The sequence below is a fragment of the Cnephaeus nilssonii genome (assembly GCF_951640355.1).
Source record: "Cnephaeus nilssonii genome assembly, chromosome: 10".
Taxonomy (NCBI): domain Eukaryota; kingdom Metazoa; phylum Chordata; class Mammalia; order Chiroptera; family Vespertilionidae; genus Cnephaeus; species Cnephaeus nilssonii.
In genome coordinates this window covers 13,444,631-13,465,925 of record NC_137081.1, presented here as the reverse complement: position 1 = coordinate 13,465,925, position 21,295 = coordinate 13,444,631, and the positions used below count along the sequence as shown (strand labels likewise).

General features: G+C 39.1%; 1 protein-coding gene across 2 annotated transcripts in view; it reads right to left on the bottom strand.

Annotated features, from left to right (window-relative positions):
• ADAM23 (ADAM metallopeptidase domain 23) overlaps positions 1 to 21,295 on the bottom strand; it is a 153,277-nt gene that overhangs the window by 59,767 nt on the left and 72,215 nt on the right. For both annotated transcript variants that reach the window (XM_079781845.1, XM_079781846.1), the window contains exons 4-8: positions 18,514 to 18,577; positions 9,607 to 9,689; positions 8,470 to 8,533; positions 3,453 to 3,525; positions 2,046 to 2,122 (exon numbers count right to left, since the gene is read on the bottom strand). In XM_079781845.1, the coding sequence (XP_079637971.1) occupies positions 2,046 to 2,122; positions 3,453 to 3,525; positions 8,470 to 8,533; positions 9,607 to 9,689; positions 18,514 to 18,577 (361 nt within the window). The remainder of the gene's footprint in view (positions 1 to 2,045; positions 2,123 to 3,452; positions 3,526 to 8,469; positions 8,534 to 9,606; positions 9,690 to 18,513; positions 18,578 to 21,295) is intronic.

The following is a 21,295-nucleotide window of genomic DNA, read 5'->3' as shown; positions in this document are numbered from 1 at the left end:
TCGATGTTTCTAATTCTCTGTCCCTCTCCCTTCCTCTCTGTGAAAAATCAATAAAATATATTTTAAAAAAAAAGAATAGTAGAGCTCATCGAGAAAAGGTACCAATGTAGTAAAACAGAAACCTTAACTCAGCGGAGTGAGATTCTAATAATCCTATATAATAAAGAGGTAATATGCAAATTGACCCTCACACCCTTGCACAAGATGGCCACCCCCATGTGGTTAAAGATGGCTGGCAGGGGAGGGTAGTTGTGGGTGATAAGGTCAACAGGGGAAGGCAGTTGCGGGCGACTGGGCCTGCAGGGGAGGGAGGGCAATTGGCTGGGGGAGACGAGGCCTGCAGGGGAGGGCAGTTTGGGGTGACCAGGCCAGCAGGGGAGGGCAGGTAGGGGTGACCAGGCCTGCAGGGGAGGGCAGTTAGGGAGGTCGGCAGGAGAGGGTAGTTGGGGTGACCAGTCTGGCAGGGGAGGGCAGTTGGGGGCAACCAAGCCAGCAGCAGAGGGCAGTTGGGGGTGACTGGGCCAACAGGGGAGGGAAGTTGGGGGCAATAGGGCTGGCAGGGGAGCAGTTAGGCATCGATAAGGCTGGCAGGGGAGTGGTTAGGGTTAGGGGGTGATCAGGCTGGCAGGCAGGCGAGCGGTTGGGAGCCAGCAGTCCCAGATTGTGAGAGGGATGTCTGACTGCCAGTTTAGGCCCAATCCTACCCACAGGGATCGGGCCTAAACCGGCAGTCAGACATCTCCCAAGGGGTCCCAGATTGGAGAGGGTGCAGGCTGGGCTGAGAGACCCCCCCCTCCCGAGTGCATGAATTTCGTATACCGGGCCTCTAGTAATGTACTAATTCTTAAACACACAACTTCTCACAGGAACAAATGCTAATAATTACAATATTCTAAATTCTTCTAGATTTTTATTATTACTAGATAATCCATTAAGAGCAAAGGCTAAATATGTTAGCCATTATTTTGGACTTCTATTTCTTTTTCCTAGTAGAAAACTACAAGGTCACTGATCATTTTACATTTGGTAGAGGTGGACTTTAGTGAAATGTCATTAGCCTATGTAAAACTTATTATTACCAACCACATCTTTAAGAGTAAGCAAAACATATCTCTAATATGAATAAAAAGAAAAAACACACACCTGTATCCATAATCACCATAATACAAAGATAGGATCATAAAAAAGAGGATGATTCCACCTGCAACTAAGTTTTTGATGGCTGGAGGTCTAATTTTTTCACACACAAAAATACATTCACCAAAACATTATCTAAAATGTACAATTTTCAGGATAATTACTTATTAAGTTATCTAGTAAATTACCATGTAATCTATATGCTGTGGAATTAATTATTGGTTGCATAGCATTCACCATGTAATTACTAGGCAGTCCTGATCATTACAGCTTTCTAATCTATTAAAAAGACCAGGAACATAATTTCAGTTACAAAGCCCCTATACAAGTATCAATACATGGGAGCCAAAAGACAATTGTTGATTATATAATTACACAATTCTTATTTAGTAACTATCATAATACTAATGGTCAAGTAGATTCATTCTGTTCAGAAAAACACATCCAGCTTCAAAGTTTGGTATAACGGAGTTTTTAATTTGAAAGAAATAAAAAGCATTATTAGCCAACATTTAAAAACCTAACTCCTTCCCCTATTTCTCTTGTTAACAGAAATGTTTTATATGATGCTATACAAGACATATTTTTTAAAAGTCAGCTATATTTTCAATAGAAAAATATGCACTGCAATTTTCATTTAAAAACAGAACTAAAATAACACATTCCTTATATGACCACTAGGGCTCATAGAACACCGGAATCAGCTTGTTATTGTTAGTAGGGAAAGATGAATAAAAAGCAATATGTCTATAAAACTCAACTTATAGGGGTTTGGGCTTGTTGTTTTTGTGTGTCAGAGGAAGTTGCCCAAATCCAAAGTGTTTTAGGTACACTTAAACACTGTATGATGACAGGCAACAATTTAACAAAGTGAAATGGCCCCACCTGTGGCTTAATGCCACACTCACATTCACTGCTCTCCTCCTTCTCCTTTTCAACCATTGTAATTCAGATAGAAAGGGCCACTGATCACTGCTTTCCACACCTGAGTAAAAAAAAAAAAGGAATACCAGAACTTATGCTCGACTGTACTTCAATGGGAGTATGTTTTTCAAATATTATACGAAGGCAGAGCAGCCTGGAGAGCATATTTCATCTAAAATCAAAATGAAAGTGGAAAATGCACACTAATCAATAAACACTTCATAGTCTCACAGTCACAAATATATTTCAATTTGTAATTAATAAATTATAATATAATTCAAACATAATTTTCTTTCAAATACCATCAATAACATAATGAGTTTTTCAAGACTCATTAGAATATGCATATTTGACCTATAACTACCTATAACCACCTCAATTTCTGAAAATTTTAAAGCATTCTACAGTTTAGTATATATTAAGTATATAATTCATTTTAGAATTAAAAATAATGTATGCCATGCCCTTGCTGGGTGGCTCAGTTGGTTGGAGCATTGTCCCGTACACCAAAAAGTTGAGAGTTCGATTCCCAGTCAGGGAGCATACGGGAAGCAATGCATTGAAGTTTTTCTCTCACATCGATGGTTCTCTCTCTCTCTCTCTCTCTCTCTCTCTCTCTCTCTCTCTGTCTCACTCTCTCTCTCTCTGTCTCACTCTCTCTCAAATCAATCAAGAAACATATCCTTAGGTGAGGATTAAATTAAAAAATAATAATGTATGCCATAAGCTTTTGCATAAATTATTAAAGACTATTGGCATCAGTATACAGAAGTAGTAACATCATGTACTGCAATAATCCAAAAGAAGCTTTTGCAAATCAGCATGCTTAAGATGTCTTTTTAAGAAAGAGACATAAAAGAGAGACAATGCAAGTTGGCTGAAGAGCAGTAAACTGCCAGGGAAATTTAAGTATGAACCTCACTGTAAATTACTCCTAAATTTGGCCTTACACTCTGGTTCCTAACACCACTTCATTCCCGGGCTTCATTTTTCAGTCTCTCCATTGAAAACAACTACTGTACTTTCCAGTGTATAAGACTACTGGGCGTATAAGATTTTCCTGGGTTAAAAAGTTGTTTTATACACCGGAAAATACGGTATATTGGATTATATTGATGGGATTAGATATAATGGATTAGATATATTGGACTACCGTATTTTCTGGCGTATAAGATGACTTTTTAACCCAGGAAAATCTTATACGCCCAGTCGTCTTATACGTATCCACATCTCAATACAAGAAAGCCACCGTTCACCCCACAGCCCACCACACCGCTCACTCCAGATCTCAAGTCAGCTCTGCCTCCCAGCAAGCCTGCCTGCCTACCTAGTTCCACCAAGTCACAGCTCCTATCACACAAAATAGAATGGCTACTTGAATTAAAACTTACTGAGGTTCTTCATTTGCTTAGAATATTGTCCCGCCAAGGTTTTCTGGATTATATGTGGTCGACCTGTGCTTTTCTGAAACAAAAACAATTGCAGACTATTGAAAAGCAGGATGTGATTATAACTCTACAGAACAGTATTAGAACTTTCCTTAAAAGCCTTCCTACAATCGCTAATGTTTTAGCTACCAAGAATTAAAAGTATAGCCCGGCCGACATGGCTCTGTGGTTGAGCGTCAACCCATAAACCAGGAGGTCATGGTTCGATTCCCAGTCAGGCAGGGCCCCTGCGTTCGATTCCAGGTTGTGGGCTCGATCCCCAGTGTAGGGCATGCAGGAGGCAGCTAATTGATGATTCTCTCTTACCACTTTTGTTTCTATCTCTCCCTTTCTCTCTAAAATCAATTATATATATACACACACACACACACACTGAGTGGCCAGATTATTATGATCTCTGAACGCATAATAATCTGGCCACTCAGTGTATATCCTATATAATAAAAGGCTAATATGAAAATTGTCGCCTCGACCAGGAGTTCGACCAGCAGGCAGGCCTGCCAACCGCCCATGTCCCCTTCCCCTGGCCAGGCTGGCTGGACCCCACCCATGCATGAATTCATGCACGGGGCCTCTGAGATATATATACTGAGTAGCCAGATTATTATGCGTTCAGAGATCATAATAATCTGGCCACTCAGTGTATATACACTTAAAGAATGAAAAATATATGTTGTATTGAAACTTAAAATAGAGTATCATCCAATTGTTCCAGCTTAGATAAAAGCAATAGTTTTATTAGTTACTCTTAAGTCTGAGCTTTCTCCAAAGACATGAATAGGATATTCCTAAGAAAGAAACACAAATAGCCAGTGCATTTATGAAAAAAATGATGAATTCTTTAATATTTCATCAAAATGAAAAAAAATTTAAAGATATACAAATTTGTGCCTTCAAGTTGGCAAAGGTTTAAAGATTATGATAACCAAAGTTAATTATAGCTACAAGGCGAAAAGTACTCTTATACACTGCTGGTAGGAGAAAATTGGAAGCATAGTTCAAAAAGAAATTTAGCAATTCTATCAACAGTCTTGAAAACATTAATATCCTTTCCCCTAGAAATTACACTTCTAGAAATGACTTATTTCCATGACTATTATTACTATTAGCTCCCATTACTGGGTGCATTGTATGTGCCAGGCACTGTTAATGAACACATTACACAATTTAATTCTCACAAGAACTCCATACAGTGCATATTTCATCCCCATTTTACAAATAAAGATATGGAAGCTCAGAGAGATACATTACTGAATTAAAATTATATTACAAAATAATGATCCAATTTATTTTTAAGTATGTGGGGCTATATCTTGGAAAAGTGAAAGAAATTCACTGAAAATCGAAGAGAAGTTATTTCTGGGGGATGGGATAATATGTAATTAATGTTTTGTAAAGTTTTTGCTTATTTTTGCTTTTCTGAATTTCCTATAATATATCAGTCTTATAATCAGAAAATTGGTTTTTGAAAAAGTGTTCTTAATAGATTACATAAAAGGCTTACAATAATTAAGAGTTTTAGTATCCATTCACTGTTTAACAGATAACAAATTCTCATTAGAAGCATCCCATCCTTATTATTTGAGTTATTATAAAGCAGACTAAAATTAATAATAATAAACAAAATATCAAAAAAATCTAAAATTGAGTATAGTAAACTCTTAATTCCTATAAGAGGTAAAAAGATGCCTAGAGTAATGACACAACTAGTTTAGCAACACAATTTTAAAACTGACTAATTTAAAGTTTCAAGTACTGTTCCTTTCCTTCCACTGGTGGTGAAGAAAAGGACAAATTGCTACATGAAGTGAAATAAGTCAAACAGAGAAAGACAACTACCATATGATTTCAATTATTTGTGGAAACTAAACAACAAAAATAAATGAACAAACAAAACAGAAAACAGACTCATAGATACAGAGAACAGACTGATAGTTGCCAGATGGGAGGGAGGTTAGGGGGTGGGTGGAAAAGGGAAAGGGATTAAGAAGTACAAACTGGTAGTTACAGAATATTCATGGGGATGTAAAGTACAGCACATGGAATATAGTCAATAATATTGTAATAGCTATGTATGGTGCCAGGTGGGTACTAAATGTATCAGGGGGACCACTTCCTAAGTTATGTAAGTCTCACCATTATGCACCTGAAACTAATATAATATTGAATGTCAACTGTAACCGAAAAAAGTAAAAATAAAAATTGGAAGAAAAGGTAGGCAGTAAGAAAGGAGGCAAAAAGAAAATAGCTCTAAGCATGTAACAAGCAATCCTGGAAGAATAGGGTTATGGGCATAACGATGCAAAGTCAATGCTATAACCATTAGGATAACAGCAGCTTATATTTATAAATCTCTTTAATAGTTTAGTAGATACAGTCACATACATTTGTTAATTCATCAAATCTACAAAATTGCCCTATTAGGAATGTCTTGAAAAATAATCTCAAGGCTTTAAAAAAACACACAAAACTCTAAGGCTTAGGGAGTTGCTGTTGTAATAGGTTTTAGAGAGAGCAAGAAGGGGAGGGAGGGAGAGAGAGAGAGAGAGAGAGAGAGAGAGAGAGAGAGAGAGATCAATGCATTGCCTTCTACAAGTGGCCCAACAGGGGATCGAATCCATAACTTGGGTATGTGCCCTGATGGGAACCGAATATCCCCCTCACCACCATCTTTCAGTGCATGGGACGACTCTCCAGCCAACTAAGCCACAGTGGTTAGGGCAGGGAGTTGTTACTTTTTGGTTTTGTTCTGTAGGTTTTACTTTATTTTGTTTTTTGGGGGGTAAGAGGGCTATTAATTAATGCCAGAAATCAAAGTTAATTTTTTGCTGAACTCATCAAATTATTTTGCTATATACCGGTTTTCTACCTACCACTGTAGTACAGGACAAACATTTTACTTAATCAAAATGTCTTTATCTAGGTGGTGTTGTCTCATTATCTGTTTTTATAGTTACCAGTTGAAAAATTATATAGGGTTATTCACACATTTACCATTTAAAATTTAGTGACTTTTCTGTCTCAAATTTGAAACTTACCCCATATTCATACATTGCCACAACAAAAAAATAAAATGTGTCCAAATGTTATTATCAATAGCCTACATACATGACTATTACCTGTTTCTTTTTTAAAATATATTTTTATTGATTTCAGAGAGGAAAGGAGAGGGAGAAAGAGATAGAAACATCAATGATGAGAATCGTTGATCAGCTGTCTCCTGCACACCCCCTACTGGGGATCCAGCCCACAACCCAGGCATGTGCCTTGACCGGGAATCGAGCCATGACCTCCTCTAGTTCATAGGTCAATGCTCAACCACTGAGCAACACCAGCCGGGCTACCTGTTTCAAAATTTATTTTTTCTACATTTGAAATCTCTGAAGATCAAAATCATTTTCTGCTCCCCATCAAATGATTGCAATATTCTGATCCTTTCACTCTCACAATATTTCCCCAGTAGCAGTGCTTTCCACTGACATAGTTTCCCTACTGTTACCTCTCAGTGCCTTTGTCGGCTACCATTCCCCTCCCCCCACCCCTCCGCCCACCCTTTTAACTCCTCTCCAACCTGGGTTCCTTTAACTCCCTGAACAGTCCTGCTCAGGGCCTTTGCATTTGCTCTTCTCCTGAAATGTCCTTCCAGCTCCCTAATGCCTTGAAGGTCTTCATTCAAAACTACTTTCCCATTGTGCCCTTCCCTGGATAGTTAAAGTGAAGGTTTAACTCCATTTGGCTTCATTTTTAATCCTTAGTATGTATCACTGTCTAATATACCATATGTAATTATCCAGCCTGTTTATTCCTGTCTGCCCCTGTAGACTATAAAATCCATTAGGTCCAGGATCTATATCTATTTTGTTCACCATTTTATCCCCAGCACCTAAAATAGTACCCAGCATGTAGTAACTCTCATTACAGTATTTGATGAACATATATCAAATTTTAAATTTGTCTACATACTATTAGTGAGCAACACTATTAGAGTGTATTGAGATATAATTGACATACAATATGGTCTAAGTTTAAGGTGTAGAGCATAACGATTTGATATATGTATATAATGCAAAATGACCTTCACAATAAGTTTAGTGAACAGCCATCGCCTCACATGATACAAAATGTTTTCTTGTGATGAGAACTAAGATCAACTGTCTTAGCAACTGTCAAATATACAATACAGTATTGTTAACTATAGTCACCATGGTGTATATTACACTCCCAGAACTTAGTAATCTTATAACTGGAAGAATGTACCTTTTGACCATCTTCACCCATTTCCCCATTGGTCTCTGGTAACCACTTATCTGTTTTCTATTTCTATAAGTTGTTTTTTTTAGAGCCCCTACAGATAAGTGACATTATACAGTACTTCTCTTTGTCTGCCTGATTTATTTCACTTAGCATAATGTCCTCATGATTTTTTTGTCTAGTTGATGGCCTGTGAATGACTCTAAACATTATTTTCTCCCCTACCTCTAAAGAAACCTAAATATTAAATATAATCATAGTTCAACCCACAAATTTCCCCATTGAAGATTCTCAGACTCACAAAAGTTAAGTACATGCTTAATAGTTGTACAATTATCTAAAGGAGGAGTGAGAATAAAAGCTAGTTTAGCCCTGGCCAGTGTGGCTCAGTTGGTTGGAGGGTTGTCCCATACACTAAAAGGTGGTGGGTTGGATTACCAGTCAAGGCATATACCCAGGTTGTGGGTTCAATCCCAGTCGGGGCATGTGTCACAAGAATGTTTCTCTCTCTCTCTCTCTCTCTCTCTCTCTCTCTCTCTCTCTCTCTCTCTCTCTCTCTCTCTCCCCCACCTCCCCACCCCCAAGTTTGAAAAAGGTGCTATGTATAAATGCACATTGAAATCTACATTATGTTCTCTTTATTGCTCAAAGGCAAAGATGCTAAAAGAATAAAACATCACAAGGAAACTGATGTCACAGCCAGACTTACCTCATCATGAATCAGCTCCAGTGGTTCAATCATATACACAAAGGCATTATCTTCAAACATACCACTGCAGTGCGAGAAACCACACAAGGAGAAAATTAACAATTACAGCAAACAGCAAGAAATAGCAGGGGAGCTGCATATTGCATCTTTAAAAAGAAAGAGTATATCTACATAAATACCTTTATACTGCCTCAAACCTAAACTATGTATTTGTACAGAATCCCATGGTGATCCCCACACTACACTAGACAGCCTCTAGGCCACACAGGGTGCAAAAAGTATACACCAAGAGCAGACAAATTATACATGATATGATTAATTTTTTAATTAAATGGACAGATTAGAAGGTTAATCTGGGATTGGACTGTTCATGCAGTTCCAGTATTGCAAATTATTTCTCCAGAATAATGCACAACTAGTCCAAATTTCTTGTTATGCAAATCCAATATCATCGGTAAGAAAATAGTCAGGTTCTTCATGTGTAACAATAATCTAAAACCATCTGATTTGAAAGAGGCAAATGAAGGATCTTTACGCTTGCAAATTGTGAATTTCCATTAAGCAGAATGCCTCTGTGCTGAAAATCACACTTAATTTTTGGAGATACAGAAATTTTTATTATGTACAGAGATCAGATTTTCAAGATCCTTTTTCTTCACATGAGCACAAATAGATCTTTACATGGCGTGTTTTGTGTTCGGGTCTAAAGGCAGCTACAGGTGTTTTTTAAAGCCTGCCTCAAAGCCAATGCATGAGCTCCTCTCTTTCACACCCCCCTCACCTGGCTAACGCCTAGTTATCCTTAGGTCTGATCCAGCTGATATGTTCTCCAGCATCTACCTCTGGGAAACATTCCTGGATCTAGGTTAGGTCACCCTATAAGTCCCTGCCCTTCCCCTTCACAGTACCTACCAAAAAGGCAAATTAAATATTAATCTGTGTAATCATTTGTTTAGTCTAGGAATCTCTAAGTGTTAGGAAAATAGAGATTATGCCCTCCTTGTTCATCACTCCGTATCCAGTCCCTAACATGGGACTGGCGCAGAAGAGTCACTACAAGACATATCTATGAAAGAAAAGATGGAAAGGACGAATGGATGGAAGCAAGTCCATTCTCCCAATGAGAGTCCCACGTACTGAAGTCCATTGCAGGTCGACAGAGCTGCCCTGGAGTCCTTGACACCTCGGATGCTTCCATGGTAATAACAGTGCTCTCCACCCTACAACGCAGAAGGTTTGAGAAATTATGCTTTCTGCTGCACGATTCACTCTTTGGGACACGTCTATAAAGCAAAAACAACTGTGAGGATGGTCTTCAAACCTCCTCCTGGTTAATATGAAATCTCAAAGAGCGCTAGGCAACTTTTCAACTTTCCTATGACAAGCATGTGCCTATAAAATTTAATGAGGAGAAAAGGCTTTATGGGAATAAGTCACCAATGCCACTGGTACAACTTATATACCTTTCTTAAGCATGGAAGGGAGTGGATACTTAACAGAAACTGTTTTGGAATAAGGTCCTCTACCTAACTGAGGACAGACCCCAATGTTGTAATTTGTAATCATTTCTTATGGAAATTTACATAAAATGCTACTAATTCCTTTCCTACTATTAAAAATTAGTTTTTTTTAAAAAAAATTTGGAAATAATATAAAAATTCGTTTTCAAAATCAAATAGTAACTATAAGGCCTATTTTTTTAAAAAAAAATAGCTATTTCCTTCCGCCCTCTCTCCTCACCTCCACAACAATCATTTTTATCTGCTTCTTCTGTCATTTACCTATGTATTTCTAAATGGAACATTTTTACTCCTCTGTCCTGATTTCACTTTAGAAATATCTTCCTAATATAGAATCTTAACAACCCTCTTGCCCTCAATACATTCCAATACGCATCACCAGTTTTGGGTTAAATTGATGTTTAGTGTTTCTATTACAACTATGCAAAAATTGTACATAGTTGTGCCACTGTGATTACATATTCTTTTTGCTCCATTTTAAATTTTTTCAAGTATGTTTGCTTTGTTTTCCTGTTTGCTGGTTTTCCCATGTATTTAATAGCCCCACTATCTAAAATATTATCTACAACTCTCCTCTTATCATCAAACGTATCAGGTAATTTATCACATACATTTTGTTCCTGGAGACATCCTTATGGTTTCCCTTTGACCTCCTACTAGGCCTGAGGCATACCTGCCAGCCAGGACTTCTCTGCAGCATCACCCTGTGAACTCCCTTCGCTCACCTGCTATATTGATTCCTATACCCCATGTCTTCTCCATTCATTATCTCACCCTCCCCTTTTCTGGAGGCACACATTCTCTGGTACTTTCTTGAAAAAGTGTTCATGGGAGATAAAGTTGGTGAGAACTTGCACAACTGAAAATTTCTTTTTCTGTCTTTAAACTTGAGTGATCATTTGGGTGGGTAGAGAATTCTAGATTAGAGATTACTTTCATTTTGCATAGTCTCACAACTTCTATGTTCCTGTTGTGAGTTGGATGTAATTTTAATGATAGATAGTATCTTCGATTGTATCTATTTTCCCTTTTCATGAAGACTTTGAGAAATTTTATTTATCCCCATTTTCATAAAATCTGATGACAAGCATTGGTGTGGGTCTTTGCTTATTCATTGTGCTGGGCATTCTGTTATACCTTTTAATCAAGAAAATGCATGTGCTTCAGTTCTGGGAGACTTCTGTTTCTCTGATAATTCCCCCCTTTCCATATTTCTCTAAAAACTGACTTCTACCAGAGTACAGAAGATATGGCTATCTGGCTATAAGAGGTATGGAGTATATCAGGGATTTAAATAGACTCTAGGCAGACTTTTAACCAACCTTTCTGTAATTCCTAAGCCTTTCTGGGTGAAGTGACATGAGCTGGCTGGCTTCTGGAGTTTGCCCAGAAGAACTTGGGAGAGCTGGAAAAGCTCAAACCTCAGACAATTACTCCTCATCCATTTTCTCTCTCGTACAATTTTATGGACACCTCACATCTGCTAGCATTTCTTCTCTTGGCTTGCCCTTTTTATTTCTTAACTGCTATTTGAGTGGGTTATAGAAGGGAATAAATATAAGCATTGAAGTCACATTGTTTAACCAGAAACTTCCTATTTATTTTCTTAAATAGAATATACTGGACATACTTTGACTTTTTATTGATGATTTATAGTCATTCTGATCACTGCTTATTATACTGTACTACAATAGCCTCAGGGCATAATACCAATTTTCAGTGTTGGTTGTCTAAATTTGGTATTATAACCCTGTTAATATTTTATAAAGGGTTGCTTTTCAGTTCTCATACAACAACCTTGAATATATATTTTAACTTGTATATAATATGTCAAATTCTATTTGCAAATTCAACTCTGGAACATATAAGGACAAATGGTATCACCCATCTCAGCACTTTCAGAATCCAGGTCATGACTCTATAACTAAACTTCAGACTCTTCACATGATTCTAAAAACAGTCACAGGTAACTGCAAATTCCATCAATCTGGTTATTTAGCACTTTGTATCATACCAAAAGGCTATCTTAAATCAGATGATTATTAGAAATGCATAGCAAACACTGTCGTATTTACTTGACCTTTCTAAGAAAAACTGTATTTTCCAGATACTCCTAAAAATATTCATTTTTCCCCAGAAAATATTCCCAAGTTCTTTTTTAGATTTAACTTGCATTGGAAACTGAAGGTTGATGCTCTCTCAGTATAAAGGCCATTGTTACCTGTTTTAATTAAGGCAGGGTATTGTCTGAAGGAAACTGCTTTAGTTCCCTGTATATTTAAATGTGAAGCACCATATTTTCCAGACCTCAAACGAGACTTGAGGTAACATCCAATCCCTGATGTTTATCATCACAAGAAAGTGTTAATGTCTAATTATGTAGTTATACTAAGCACTATAAATAGTTTGGCAGGTTCTAATTCTGTATGGGTGTTAGTAGTATTAAAGGATTTTCTGAGTTACCAATTACTAAATATATACCAAGTTTTCAAAAAAGCATTACCAGTGAAATACTATCTGGCAACTCTCCGGATCTATGCAGCATTTTGTAAATACCACTGCGAAGGAACATCCTGAGGTATTTCATATTACATAAATCCCAACTGGAAAGAGGCATTCCCTCTTGGGTAACAGGGTAGGTAACAGTAGTGGAGCAGACAAAGAGGCCACTTCTAGTGGGCTTTGTCCCCAGTGGCACTGGGCAGTCAGCTTGGGGTGCCTTCCACACGAGAACTAGCCATCTTGAACACCCACTATCTCACAGTAACCACTATCTCCACGCACAGAGAGGGAGACAGTGTTAAAATGCCCTTCCAACGGCAGCAAAAGCCAAAATGAATCCCACATCTTCAGGCTCTCGGATTAGTAAGGAAGGCCTCAAGCAGCTCAAGAGTGCTGGCCAGTGAATCGGAGACCACCGCCTATGAGTGGCACACACCTGTGACCAGGCAAACAGTAGGGAGGGGGGCCTCAAAGGGCTCATTCCGCACACGACACAAGTCTATGTGGCCCCCCGGGGGCATTTGGGGATACAAAACAGTTAGTTAATTTGAACAAAGTGGAACACCTGATAAGTGAGAGTTACTGGCTAGTCAAAGGAACTTAAAAATCCTAGTAGTATGCTCCCAACTTTCTCAGCCTTCCACTGGCACAGAGCTGAGCGCTCCATGGCCAGGTGATGCTCCGGTAACGGACACGGCTCCACAAGGCTGCCAAGCTAAGGAGTCCCCTGGAAACCACCAGGCCACTCCTGCAAATACGGAAACATGGAAGCCATGTGCATCCTTGAAAACACTTCATTATCAGACGTGGCTGGGGCAGCGACTCTGTGAGCCTACTGATAACACAGAGGGGCAAAAGATTTGGTTCCCAGGATCAAATGAAGGAATGGGGTTTTTTTTATTCTACTCACTTTAAATACAACCTTTTGGAAAATGAAACCTATTGTTTCCATTTACTTTACTCTAAAATTGCCCCACCTTTGTGTCTGTTTGATGATCTCATCTGCTTCAGTCAAGTTCTATCACCCAGTTCATATCATCTTCATTAAGAAACTCTCCTAAACCCGGCCGTTCATGGTGACCAAGTTCTGATTTTGTCAATCAACTCCTGAACATGTGGATAAACGTTTGAAAAGAAACTACATAGCCCTTAGTTCCTATTTGATATTCCAGGCTCTATTTCTAAATACAACAATATATTCACTATTCTATATGCATATCTTTAAATTCCTCAGACTTATCAACCAGCAGGGTGTATCAATCCTATTTAATAAATCAGTGGGCTGGTAAGCAAAAGAGAAAAAAAATATCTATAATTGGACACATATATCTGAATTCGAATGTGGCAGAATAAGAAAATGAAAAAATATTTTAGAGAATCAGAGAACTTGTGACCGTAACACCAGTTTAATTATTTACCTTCATTAAACTGAAGGGGGGGGGGATGGGCAGTGATGTTCAAGTATGAAAACAGTTTGGCTGTACCAATGCCATATAAATTTTTAATAGCTCACACAAAATTATACAATTCAAACTTAAAATAGCTTTGTGAGGAGCCAGTACTGTCTGCTTTCTTTGATTTCATGGGGATTTTTTTTTTAACTTTCAGGCCTGCCCTGAGCCAAGCCCACGAAGGCCCATTCCCTCTGACAATTCCTGCCCGGAAGTCTTCGGGGAAGAAGGGAACTTGAGCTGTGCCACAGTACAGATTTGATAAGGAAAGCACAAAAAAACACTGTAGGAGGGTGATGTGATTACAGTGATAAAGAAAAGAAAGAAGGCAAAGATTTGTATCTATTTGGTTCACTGACGTATATCCAGCACCTGGAACCTAATAAATAAGAATGGCTTATTCATGCGCCTAAGTGGCAAAACCAATCCTAACGGAGCAGAAGATGGATGTTTGTTGAGAAGGTAGGTAAATAAACCACCATTCCCCTATTTGAGGCTTTTTTCCTTCGAGATATAATTGACACACCATAAAATTCCCTCTTTAAAAGAGTACAATTCAGTGGTTTCCAGTATATTCAGAGGGTTGTGAAACCATCACCACTATCTAAGTCCAGGATATTTTCATCACCTCACAAAGGAAATACTGGACCAGCAGTCATTCCCCATTCCTTCTTTGCACCACCACCCCGCAAGCCCTTGGCAACCACTAATCTACTTTTGATCTCTATGGATTTGCCTATTCTGAACATTTCAAATGAATACAATCATATAACATGTGGTCCTTGGTGTCTGACATCTTTCACTTAGCATAATGTCTACAAGACTGATCCATGGTGTAGCATGAATCAGTACTTCATTGTTTTGTATGTCTGAATAATATTTCTTTGTGTGAATATACCACATTTAGTTTATATACTGGTCAACTGATGAACATTTGGGTTGTTTCCAATTTTCTGCGATTATAAATAATGCTGCTATATATATATATCCATGTACAAGTTTTTGCTTGGACATATGTTTTCAATTCACTTGGATATGTAAGGGTTTAGAATTGCTGGATCATAAGGTAACTCTATGCTTAATATTTTGAGGAACTGCCAAACTATTTTCCAAAGCAGCTCCACCATTTTACATTCCTACCAGCAGTGTAGGAGGGTTCCAGTTCTCCATTCTTGCCAACACTTGTTATTGTCCATCTTTTTCATTATAGCAATCCTAGAGGATGTGAAGTGGTACCCAATGAAGTTTAGAACCAAAAAGAGTGACACAGGACTGAAACAGATAAAAAATATATCACCTTCATTTTTGACAGCACTATACTGGAGGAGAGGATTCACAGAGAATCCAATAGGCCTGCTAAGGCTACACTCTGAGTTAGCCAGACTTACCCACCCAGGCACAGACAACATGGGGCAACCAACCCTTCTCACCTCTCCCCTCCCACACACACACCAGGCGGCCACTGTACAACTGAGAGCATGGCAAAGTAGAGAGAAGGTGCTCTTCCTGTAGGGAGGTGATATCACACAAAAAAGAGAGGAAGGGATTACACAGTCATGACCAACCCCTTCCCACCAGTCAGGTCGCTCTTCTGACCCTGGGCAGGAGTGAGCAAGGGAGCAGGAAGAAGTCAGGGTGAAAGAATAGAGCAAGGAAAGGACAATTTCCCTACCCAATAAGGTCAAGGGAAGTAGGGGTGGGAGCACTGCATCTCTCTATCCCATCTTACACTGCTGGCCAGGTGGCAGCTCTTTTTATAAGCAGAAGAGAAACCAAAGTATTAGCAAGCACTTAAGAGTTAATGGTTCACCTTACAGGGGTTTAATAGAAATGTCGGGTGCAGAACAAAAGTCTCCCCTATGTACTTACTGACAATCTGGCACCAAGGCTATGTTACCTTAGTGGTTGACCTCTCCAGTTCCTATATTTGCTTCACAAGGAAAGAAGTCTTTTCATCCAGCAAAAGGAAAAGCCTAAGACATGAGCCCCTTCTTAGCTGGGAGTGGGAACTAGGTAGGAGCCAGGCGATGATGAAGTAGGAAAACCTAGACAAGCTTCACAAAGTATGGATTCGTCACTTTGTTTCAAATTAATTCCCAGAATATTTTAAATGTCCACATTTATATTTAACTCGAAAGCCAACAGGCTATTCATGAATCTGTTTCTCTCTAATCATGTGAATCATAGTGTATATGTGTATGTGTGTGCATGCATCTGTGTGTGTGTGTGTGTGTGTGTGTGTGTGTGTGTGTGTGTGTGTGTGTGTTGTGTATGTGTACATTTGTCTAAAGAGTTTGAGATCTTTGGAAGAAGGTTTGCACAAAGGAGGTCTATTTAACCCAGCCAATCTTTTATGTTAATTTCTGGTACTCTGTTTAAGATTTTCTTAAACAACATGGAATGCAATGTGAAGTTTTTAAAACAATGTTTTTAAAAATATGTATATAATAGTGGTGGGAATGTGAATTTATATAAACTTTCAGAAAGAAAAATTCAATATGTACCAAAAGCCTTAAAACAATATGCCCATCTTGACCCAGAAAAATCCCATTATCAGAATTAATCCTTAAGCAATGATCAAAGATGTGTTCAAATATGTCTGAAAAGCCTTTCTTTAGAGTTGGCTGTATAGTGAAAGATTAGAAACAATCTAAATATCTACTAATTTAGGATTTTTAAACAAATTATAGCAAATAAATAGGAAAGAATATCATGTATTTTTTAAAATAAAAGTTTAGGAGATTATTTAATGTATGCTAAAATACTTACAATATTGTTAGTTTTAAAAAAATCCTGCTACAAGATATTTAAGGGGCATATCATATAAGTTTGGGGGGAAGGGGTATATATATATATATATATATATATATATATATATATATATATACAGATACAGACATAAAAAAACAGACGGTTACCATTAATTCATCATATATGAAGCGAGATTGGGTATATGAGCTGTTTGGAGAAAATGGATCATAAATAAGAGAAAAGCAATGAGCACAAACACAAACTGCAATGAACACGTGTTTGGCCAGCGTTGAACTACCCTTTGTTTTAAATTTTAGTTTCAACTGACACAAGATTTGGCGTGTCTTACTAATGGTAAGACCTCCTCTGGGGACCTCCAATGACCTCTGGAGGCCGTTAGCTATTCTGCTTCTAAAATATACATATAAACTTCTTAGTGATTAGTTTAGGTCAGGTCACTGCAGCCTGCGAAGGTGGCTTGTTTGCTGAGTCTATAAAGTTCTCTGCAATCTCTACGCCACACTCATGACTCAGCATCCGCAGTGCTCCCAGCCCTGGCATGGGGACAGAGCTGTGGCTTGTACAAGTGCCAGGAAGCACCGTTACCTTGCTTGATTTAGCATTTCTGCTCACTTTCCACAGCATTAACTTTTAGGGAGACTCAAACACCCCCTCCCCCCTCCCCAAATGCAGCCTCAGGCAAGATCTGACGGACCAGTAAAAATAACATATGGACATCCTTAATCTGTGGCGGAAAATTTCACAGGTTTAGAACGCACATCAAATCACAAATGTGCCCACTGTTGATGGGACAGTTATAAATCCTGAGCAATGCCATGTCCCCCTGGGCAGTATTAACAAGTAAGTATTTGTTTCGAGGCTATCAGACTGACAAACCCAGTTCTCTGTGCTGCACAACCCAGCAAACCCACACATGAAAGGTCCACTTTTCTACTGATATTCTAGCAATTTAGAAAAAAAAAAAGAATCCAATGACTGTCCCCACTTTGGTTTGTTTCCCTCTGTGTCCTCTCCCACGCCTGTGGTATCCGTGGACACTGCTTCGGCTCAATGGTACTCTGTGGACTTCCTGCAGATCCGAGTCTGGATGGAGCCATTCCACTGGCAGAAATCACTGTTCCTTCCATACAAATAATCCACCTCTGGTTCTCATCTAAACCCACTTGCTCCTTATTGAAGGGAACAAAAATTAACCTCCCACTGAAGGAAATCAAGCACCCGATTACCTTTCTATTACAATGCTTGCTGGCAGGTTTATGTGCCTTCTCTCTGCCTTCATTTCTTCCTTTGCACAACAGAAATAATAATATCCACCTCAAAGAATTGTTGTGGAGATTAAGAGGGAGGGTGCTCCCTAAATCTTCCTTCCCCTACCTGCCCTCTGCCCTTCTCTGGCACTGAAGTCACTTGGATTAAATACTCATTCTTATTGACCCACCCCATCTTGCCATTCAGTTTCTAGGACCATAGCCTGGTTATCTACTAATTTAAAATGCTGATATGGGACTGGAGAGCTCTTTTTACCATTCACTTACATAATATACTGTACGTGTAACCAAAACAAACGTTTCTTTACTGCCCTAAATATACTGAATCTCTACTGTTATCTTCAACATTTGGAAGTGTTAATAAATTTCTTCTAAGTGTACTTTAAAGTTAAAAATGTAAACATTTTGGGCCATTGTATAAGACGACAGATACTTTTACTGAGCTAGATATCAAAACCATGCAGTGTGCCTTGACCAGGCCTATGACTAAGTCTATTTATACTACAGGACTTCATACGCGGTTAACCGTACCTTAGAGTACTGCGGTTTCCCATTCTCATAGTGAATCTCCACGTAATCAGAAGACAGCAAGCCACTACAAAGGAAAGACAACAGAGTGAGTTCTGCATCTAAGATACTTGGAGGGTGAAAAATAATCAGCTCAGTAAGTGGATATGAGAGGCATGTACACCACAGACAAGTAGCTACAGTCCAGAGAACAAAAAAGGTCATCGTCAAGTCTCAAGGTTGTCCAGCAACGAATCATCCCTCAGTCTGTTCAAAAACACAAGATACAGGTATTCAAGGGTGAGCTTCTTTTATACACACTATCCATCATTTGATTGATATGTCAATTAACATAGAACAAACAAAGAAGGCAGGGAACAGGAGGCGTTAGGCCCTGTAAAATCCCACTATAGTTCTCTAAATAATTAGAATCTCATAAAACATAATCTCCGGGAAGGAGGATAGAATACAGGCTGGGTAGTAGGTTGCTCAGGCCACACGACTATTCAACCCTGCTGTTGTATCAGAGCCAGCCACAGACAACATGCAAACAAAAGAACACTGCTATGTTCCCATACAGTTCATTTATGGCCACTGAAATGTGAATTTCACATAATTTTCACACACGGTGAACTATTCTTCTTCTTTATTTTTGATCAGCCATTTAAAATTGTTAAAAACATTCTCAATCCAGGATTATACAAAACCAGATAGGACCGGACTTTGGTCCAAGGGCCATAATTTGCCAACTCCTGAAATAAAATCATAGTTATGTATATAGATTTTGAAGTCAGACAAAGTAGGATTTAAAGCCTAGCCCAGCCCCTTAATCGTGGTGTGACTAAGGACAAGTTACCTATCGGCCTTTATGAGAGTCAAATGAAGACGAGAAAGAGTGTGACTCTCACAGGACACTGAGGATTCAACGAAAACGCATATGCAGTGCTTAGCCCATAACTCAGCACGGAGCATGCGCTCAGCAATGGCATTGAGGCTGTCACTGTTGACATAACTCAACTTCTTCAAACACATTTCTCTGTATACAACGTGGGACATGCAAAATATGAAAGAACGCTAGGCTGCTTTAGGGCATTTGGATTCTCATTTGAATTCTGCCACTAGAAGTAATAACAAGTGATAACTCGAGTTTACTGAACACTTACTATGTCTTAGGCACTGTGTATTAACTCATACAGTCCTAAGGGTAACTAAAGGACAACAGTAGTTCTGCTACGAGCCAGATGTGTGTCTTAAATGTAGGCCTCCATTTCCTCTTCTGCAAAAGGAAGGGCTGGAGCAGACGAAATCTCAGGTCCCTTCCTGCTCGGACAGTCTGTTTTCTGTGATTCTACCTAACTGTAGGTTTTCTTGTTAGGAACTCTTGACACTACTTCTTTAACCAACATAGGATAGAACTCAATGATTTTGCAGTTCTATAATGAGCGAATGAGGAGGCTGGAGGAGGGTCGGAGTCAGTCAGCAGAGTTCCTGGGAGTCGCACTGCGCATCTGGCATGGTTTCCTACATGAGCCAAAGGGCAGCCTTCACAACACAGAAATAAGCACATGCCTGTGCCCTGGACAGGCTTTTTTAATGGAATTACTAATTAAATGTGTGCACCTCTTGATGATTCTACACGGCACATACTCACTCCCTTTTAAAATCTAAATAATAATCAAAGTAACAATTCTTCACTCTATATACTTGGGAATACCTGACAGGGTGCAGAAACTTCTTTCATATCTAGTTAATGAAGTCAGCTAGCAGCACCAGGAATATACATAAACAGGGCTGTTGATAATAACATTTCTCTGAGGAACACTTCCTGTCTCACCAGGAGACAGAGAGGTTGCGCTAACTGCATTCTAATTACCTCTCTCTACAGGTAATTCATTATTTTCAAAATTCTCAACCACACAGTCACTGGAGCATGTCTAAGGGTGGCAAATAAAAGTTCTTTTAGACTGCTACTTTTGCTTGTAATTACAAAGGCAGATGGTTTTCTAACCATTAACTGCCAGGTCTGATAAAGGTCACTTTAATTATTCTATTTTTCAATTTTAAAGGGCCTCTCCCTCCACCCCACTCCCCCAAGTTACACACTTCTTTCAGGTATTGACTGCTTTGGGGAATATTAAAGAAGAAAAACAGCTCCTTTTCTAGGAGCCTGTGACAGACACTGAGTTGGACATAAAAGGACACCGTATGCTCCCATGGCCCGTTACCCCACCTTCCCACCTCCTACAAATAGCACACATCCCCATTTGCTCCATCCTTTCCTCCTGGCTGACCACAGCTATCCCTCCCTTAAAACTTTCTTTCACTCATCGCAGCATCCTTAGCACTTGCATGATGCCTAGCGCACAGTAACCCTAATCAACATTTGCTGTGTGAGCAAACATCAACCAACATCTACGAGACATCAGGCCCGCACCATGAAGGGTGAATGGCTTCTAGTATTTTGGAAAATAACTTGAATCCCTTGCTCTAAAGAATGAACCACGTGCTTTCTTTTAGGTAACCCTGTCGTGAGAGCCGGTGAGTGGGATAATCAAGCATATTGTTCAGAATGAGACAGCAGAGGTAACAGGGCCAGAGGCGATGAGAAAGACTCCTAGGAAAGACCGGCACTGGGCCCCAGGTAAACCCTCTGTTCTCCGTGAGCGAAAATTCATTCACTTCCCTGTAGCACAGAGTGGAACTACCAGTCTCTGAAATGAGCAGGTTGAGCCCTCGGGCTGTATCTCTGATGAGTTCATGGAGTGGATTGCTGGGAGCAGAACAAGCCCTTCTGAGGGGACCTAGA